The sequence below is a fragment of the Phalaenopsis equestris genome, unplaced genomic scaffold (assembly GCF_001263595.1).
Source record: "Phalaenopsis equestris unplaced genomic scaffold, ASM126359v1 Scaffold000761, whole genome shotgun sequence".
Lineage (NCBI taxonomy): Eukaryota > Viridiplantae > Streptophyta > Magnoliopsida > Asparagales > Orchidaceae > Phalaenopsis > Phalaenopsis equestris.
In genome coordinates, this window is record NW_018165201.1 from 3,421,213 (window position 1) to 3,428,645 (window position 7,433).

A 7,433-nucleotide genomic window follows, 5' to 3' on the forward strand; every position below is an offset into this window, starting at 1 on the left:
TGGTACGACGTAAACCCTCCTTTCTCTGTGGGCTATTTGCATAATCGGGTATTATGCAAATGTAAGTTCCAAATAATAAAATTGGCAGGATTGAACATTCGAATAACATTATCTCTAAAAATGCAGCCACACAGTAGGATAGTTTGGGAAGTCACTGGGGATTCCCCTCAGATCAGTGACATCCCCTACCTTCTCCTTCCTTTGGACTCCTAAAAATAAGTGTTCCGCATTGAGCCATTTCCACTTGGTTTTCCTCATCCTACCTTGAAAACCTAAACCTTGAATTCTTGAAGACTACAACCATTGATCATTATCGAGAGTTTTCTCAAGTGACTCCCGTCATTTGGGATGTAATTAACTATAGGGGCTTGCCTCTATAGGGAACTTGGAACCCAGGTAAAATAAACCCTATTTAATCTTTGTATTAGATATGGGAATTTGTCGGTCATATATAAAAGGTTCGCAGACTAAATGGATGTCACAAATCTCGTAGTTTGCAGGATTGGGTCTATCGCCGAGGTCTACACTTATCTTTCGGGAAGGTGTAGTATTCGCGGTATCAGGCACGATTATGCAAACTATTGAACTAATGAGATCCATTGGGTCTCATTTTTTTTAAAAAAAAAATTAAAACACCTACTTTCAAAACCCAAACTCTATATATCTTTTATACTTAAATTAAATCAAAAAAAATTATTTTCATATATCATATTTTTTTAAATAAATCTAATCAATCGAAAAGTTGACCGACATCAACACACCTCCACAAAGGAGAAAATTTTATATCTGGAGTCCGGATGTAGCTCTTCTTGCGGACTTCCAGTAATATGTCGTCACGTGTGCTATATTGCGGAGGTTATTAAGAGATTATTAAAGTGAAACTGCAGAGGTTATTAGGAGATTATTGAAGTGAAACCGAGGAAATTATTGGGAGCTTATTGAGGGTTATTACGGGAGTTATTGAAGTGGAACCACGGAGGTTATTGAGAGGTTATTTGAGGGTTATTAGGAGGTTATTGCAGCAGGTTATCGGATTGAAACCTCGGAAGTTATTGGAGGGTTATTGGGGGGTCATTGAGGGGTTACTGCTGCGTTATTGGAGTTAATACCCCAATAACCCCTCAATAACCACCCAATAATCTCTCAATAACCCTCTAAAAAACATCTGCAGTTCTATTCCAATAACCTCCGCGGTTCCATTCCAATAACCACTGCGTATCTACTTTAATATTTTTTTTAGTTGGGCTCAATATAACACACATTGCGGCTTATTACTGGAGTCATCACGTAGAGCTATGTCCGGAGTCCGGACAGAAAATTTTTCCTCCATAAAAACTTTTAAATGATTCAACAATTTATTTATCTACATTCACTAAAGGCAGCAACTAGTTATAAATTTAGGAAAAAAAATACTCAAAAACTTCTCTCAGGACCTTCGTGAATATATAGAAGCTATTAAAAGTAGGGCTGTCAAAAAAGCTCGTTGTTCGCGAACAGTTCGTGTTCGGTTCATCAATGATATCGTGTTCAATTCGTTCGATAAATAAACGAAACGAACGTGAACAAAATTTTTTCGTTCGGTTAGTTAAACGAAACAAACACGAATAGTGATGCATTCGTTTGTGTTTGAATTGTTATTGTTCTTAAAATAATTATATATAAAAATTTATGGTATTTTAAAAAATTAAATTTTATAAATTATAATATATAATAAATTAATAATAATATATTAATATACTATATCAATAATATACTAATATAGATATTATATATTTATATAATACAAGTTATATAATTAATATAATATATTATTTATATATATATTAATATTAGGGATGTCAAACTAGTTCGTCGTTCGCGAACAGCTCATGTTCAGCTCGTTCGTTAAGAAACGAACGCGAACAATGACTTCACGAAAAATTTCAAACACGAGATTATTTCAAACAAACTAAATTTCAAACGTATCAAACACGAACACAAGTTATGTTCGTTCATGTTCGATTTTTTTACACCCCTAATTAAAAGCTTGCCAAGTTACTCTTGAGAGCATCAATATATGATAATTACATAAATTTATATTAAAAGAAATTCATCCACAAGTCTTTCTTCTCAACTCCCAGCATTAATGATCATCCCATCACCCACAACTTCTGATATAGACTTTAGCCACCATTATCAACAACCTAAGCTTTCATGTAATCTACCATAAAAAAAAGTGCTCAAAAAAAAAAAGATAAAAATCTAACCATCCTCGATTAAATCCCCCGGAGTCCGCTCGCCGAATACCTGAGAGAACTTCCACTGCTGCGGCGCCGAAGCACCCATCCCCTTCAATCTTCTCCTTCTTCTGCTCCTCCTGCTTGGCGTAAATCTTATTAACGGCGAACGCCGACAAACTTCCACGGCGGCGGACGGCTGAGAGTAGCGGCGGACTGCCCAGATTCGCCGTCTGCTTATTTTACTTCGATTTTCTAGCTTCTTTACGGTAAATGAAACAATTCAGGCCACGTTTTATGGCCTTATCCGTACACAAAGTTCTCTGGAAATGTCAAATATAAATATTTTTGGATCATTTACAAACATACCCTACATATCTTATTTATTTACACCCCTACCACCTAAATTTTTATGTTTATTTATAATATACTGAAATATTTATCAACATATTAAAAATATAGCCATTACTCACTATTTTTAAAGTGAGATACATATTTTCAACTATCATTCTACTATATAATAAATATAAATGTAGTATGTAAATATTTAGGAATTTTGTGGTATGTATGTAATTTTTTTTTTGTTTTTTGGGTGGAAATTTACATGCATATAACACAATTTTGTGTATTTATATATCTAACCCTCAAAAGTGTGAAGCACTTATAGTCATTTGGTGCCACCATTAACTTATGCATGAAAAGTTATGTTTCACTTCTAATATATAATAATAGTGTTATTTTCTTAATGTGGTGTCAATATTGGAGTGATATGCAAGTAAATATGAATGTTTAGGGTGTTAGATTTGCAAATATATAAGAAATATATGGTATGTATATAAATGGCCCAATGTTTTTTGAGGAAAGAGAGAAAGCAACGTGTCTTACAAGTCGCAACTCAGCTAAACATTTTTATCAAAATTATATAAAAAAAATATAACATTTTTTTCTTTTAAATAAAAAGTGAGTTCGGCTATTTTATTTGTGTTCTATTTCGGTCAGGGGTGTAAATGAGAAGGGTCGGCCAGCGAGCCTCGAGCTCGGCTGGTTAAAGAGCTCACGAGTCGAGCTTATCGAGCCATGAGCTCAAGCTCGAGTTCATCCTAGCTCAACTTGTTTACTCACGAGCCGGCCCGATTAGCTTACAGCTAGTCATTTTGTATGTTTTTCAGTGAGTTCTCACTATATCCTCCGCCTTGTCTGCCACCAATTTTATTTCAACGAGCTCCCGTAAATATTGAATTTTTAATTCGAGCTCGCGAGCCGAGCTCAAATTCTCTCAAGCTCCAGCTCACTATTTGATATAAAGTTAAGCTCGAGCTCGACTCCTCACATTTATACCACTAATTGCAGTTTCTCAATATATTCTATTTTGATTAAATTTCTTGCACCCATATGAGGAGCGCCTTGAGCAATGTTGATGAAGTTAAGTAGGGCAAGGCCCCTTTGACAATCCCCACCCCCCTTTTTTTGCAGGATTTAAATTTTAAATTTTAATAATAAGTTTTAAAAAAAGATTTACATATTTACCACATATTTTTACATATCTAACACCTAAAGTTTTGATTTTAATATTTATAATATTTTACCTATGCATGAAATGTGTGCCCAATATAAACCAAGGCAGACGAAGGAAGAAGATGGAAAAACGCAGAAAACAAGAAAAGAAATAAGAGAGAAGAAGGAAAATAACATTCCACCACTCATGAGTTTACTACTAGTAACATACTTATACCGAGAAGCTAAAAAGTTAAAGAATGTGGTACAATGGAATAGAGAATAACATAAGTTATTGTGAACCCTTATCTTCTTTATCATGCACCCTCAAACTAATGATGTCAGCAGTGGAGATTGTTGGTTTGTCTCTAGGCTTTTGAAACCGAGAATTGGAGAGGGCCTTGGTGAATATATCTATTCTTTGTTCTTCAGAAGGTAGATGTAATGGTACAATTTCATTTGATTTGAGGTGATTCTGGATAAAGTGATAGTCGATCTCAATATGTTGAGCGAGCATGGAAGATATGATTTTGAACAATTGCCATAGCAGACATATTATCACAACAAATGGTGGTTGGATCTTGAAGAGGAATAGTGAAATTTTGTAACAGACTCTCAACCAAACAAATTCAGTGGCGGTAGATTTTATGGCTCTGTATTCAGCTTCGGTGGATGATTTAGTAACGATTGGTTGTTTCTTGAAATTCCACAATAGCAGGTTTGAACCAATAAAGCTGCAGTATCATGTTATGGACTTTCGATCATTGGGATCACTAGCCCAATTATCATCGGCGTAAGCATGAAGTACAAGAGGCTCGGGTTAAAGAGGTATACCAAGTGATAATGTGCATTTGATGCAGCAAATAAGGCGCTTAAGGTTTTGGTAATGTAAATGAAGAGGTTGTTGGAGATGTTGAAATAATGTGTTAACCGCAAATGCTACATCTGGTCGGGTTAGAGTGAGATATAGGATAGATCCAACTAAGTGTTTAAATAGGTGCAGAATGGTGTAAGGTTTTTGAGAGTTGGTGGTAATTTTGTTATACATAGATGGAGGATTTGGTAGAGGTTTACAATCGGTCGTGTCGGCACGTTGAAGTATTTCTCTTGCATAATTTGCTTGGCTAAGGTAATAACCATAAGTAGTATGCTTGATATTGATGTCGAGAAAGGTGGCAACGGGCTCCAAAAATTTCATAGAGAAGGTGTGTTGTAGGTTGTGCTTACGTTGTTGAATTAAGCTGAATTTGTTGCCGGTTAAGAGAATGTCATCCACGTAAAGTAACAGGTAGAGAATATTCTTTTCGTGATTGTTGATATAAAGAGATGGATCAGCATCACTATCTCTGAAGCTGAATTTAATGAGATGAGTGGTGACAGTTAGGAACCATTGCCTTGGTGCCTGCTTCAGATCATAAAATGATTTTTGCAAGAGACATACGTGTGAGGGATATTGAGGATCAATGTGTTTTATGCATGTAAATTGTTTCAGGAAGAGTTCCATGTAGAAAAGCATTGGAGTCATCCATTTGTAGAATTTCCCACTGATGATGGAGAGTGATAATAAGTAGTAAGTGTATTGTATGAATCTTGGCAACTGGACTAAATGTGGATGTGTAGTTTAATCCATAATGTTGTTGATATCTCAAGGCAACTAAGCGAGCTTTAATTTGTCAATAGTCTCATCAGCTTTCTGTTTGATGTGGTAGATCCATTTATTTCCAATAACTGGTTAGGAAGTAGGATGAGGTACAAGTTTCCAAGTTTGTCGGTTTTGAAAAGCTTGGAGTTCTTCGGTCAAGGCTTGTTTCCACTGAGGAAATTGAGATGATTGCTTGTATGCTATGGGTTCAATTTGGGGTCAACAGAGGTGTAGTAGATCAAAGATTTTCTTTGGTTGTGAGTTTCTTGTTTTGGATCGAGTTAGCATAGGATGGTGTGCTTGTGGCTGTTTGCGCCTCCTCGAGCCAGGGAGAAGATGTGACATTTGAATCTGCTAGAAGTGTTGTCGTGGTCTCCAATATGTGATGGTGTTTTGTTTCAGCGTTAACATTTTTCCATGGAGTGTATGGACATCTTGTTTAATGAATAATTTCAAAAGTGTGGAGAAGATTTTTGAATTGAAGATTGATTTAATCATATCCTTTTTCGGTTCTTAATGTCTTTATGCGAAGATTAAACTGAAGTTCAACTTGATTTTTAAACCGAGTAAAATGAATAATAACTTCAGGTTTTTGCTTTGTAGGATAAATCCAAGTGTATTTGGTAAAATCATCAATGAATAGAACATAATATCGATAACCTTGGGTTGAAGTTGTGGGGGAAGGACCCCAAACATCTGAATGTATTGAAGCTAATGTCGTACATTAAGAAGTAGTAGAATTTGGAACCGGCATACAATGACTTTTTATAGTGCTACAAGTAATACAAAAGGTACACTTACTGGAGATATGCAGTTGTGGTTGTTGCTGAGCTAACAATTGGAGAGCATGAATATTAGCATGTCCTAGTCATTGATGCCATAAGTCGGTCAGAGTGGCGACGGTAGCAAGAGCTTGATGATGTCTAATAGTGGGGTATAACCCATGATTGCACAATCCCTAAAGAAGAAGCTGATGAGTGATCCGGTCCTTTATTTGATATCCATCCGCATCAAAGTGAATCATACAATTATTGTCATTAGCTAACTGAGATACTGATATCAGATTATGAGAGATGTGTGGGGTATGTAATAATCTGGATCTGAGTCGGAAGAAGATGGGTTCTTGAATGTTGAATGGGAAAAATATTACCATTGTCGACTATAATTCCTTCATTACCATGATAAATTTCAGCAAGCTGAAGTTGAGTATAACCAGCGGTAAGATGGGAGGTTGCTCCAGAGTCTAAATACCAGTCTGGTTTGTGGATTGAAGTTGAGGAAGTCTAATTTGGATCTAAAGAGTCTTATAATTTTTGGATTTTTCTAGGTATTTTTCTTGAAACTAATTTCAACATTTGTACAACAGAATCATCCTCTAGACAAAATGTAATAGTGTACTTAAAGCCAAACTTCAAATGATTTGATATTGTATTCAAATGTAAGCAAATAAATCCTAGTTTTAATCTGGTAATTTTAAAAATTTTGGGTAAGTGATTATTTTGATTTGCATGGTTCTTTATAAGTAGGTCCACAGAAAACAGGTTCTAGACTGAACACTATCCAGAACATGTAATGGATTAAAAAGAGTTCATTTTCAGTGGAAAATTTTTGAAAAACTGAAATTAGGTAGACAATGAGGTTAACAATCAAAAACAAAATACTTGACATCATACAAGAATTAAAATGAACATAAAATGATACCTTCATTATCTTTAAAATATCTTCAAAACTTCCTTCTTAGACCGACACCGGCTACAGATCAATGGACCTTTTTTATGCAAAGCACCTCTCCTAAACTGAGGTCCGGTCCATCGTATGTGCTTCTTGTACTTGTAGACTCCATCTTTGATCCATAATAATGTGCTACATCAAAAATCATGATAATGATAATAATAATAATAATAAGATTACAAGATGCATATCGATGGAAAATCTACAATCAACTATGAAGTTTGAGTGGACACCATAAAGCCTAGATGGCATCATTCCTCTATATGCTCGGCTTAAATATAAATCATCAATAATCAAAAACCAAGCATAAAATAAGTTTTTTTCATGCAATACAAAAATTTCATTATGAA

General features: G+C 35.1%; 1 protein-coding gene across 4 annotated transcripts in view; it reads right to left on the bottom strand.

Annotated features, from left to right (window-relative positions):
- Nucleotides 1-2,515, bottom strand: part of LOC110030890 (serine/threonine protein phosphatase 2A 55 kDa regulatory subunit B beta isoform-like) — a 24,683-nt gene extending 22,168 nt beyond the window's left edge. For all 4 annotated transcript variants that reach the window (XR_002294688.1, XM_020733864.1, XM_020733862.1 and 1 more), the window contains exon 1: nt 2,247-2,515. Coding sequence is in view for 3 of the 4 variants with exons in the window: in XM_020733864.1 (XP_020589523.1) it covers nt 2,247-2,325 (79 nt within the window). In the remaining variant the exon portion in view is untranslated. The remainder of the gene's footprint in view (nt 1-2,246) is intronic.
- Between the last annotated feature and the right edge of the window lie 4,918 nt (nt 2,516-7,433).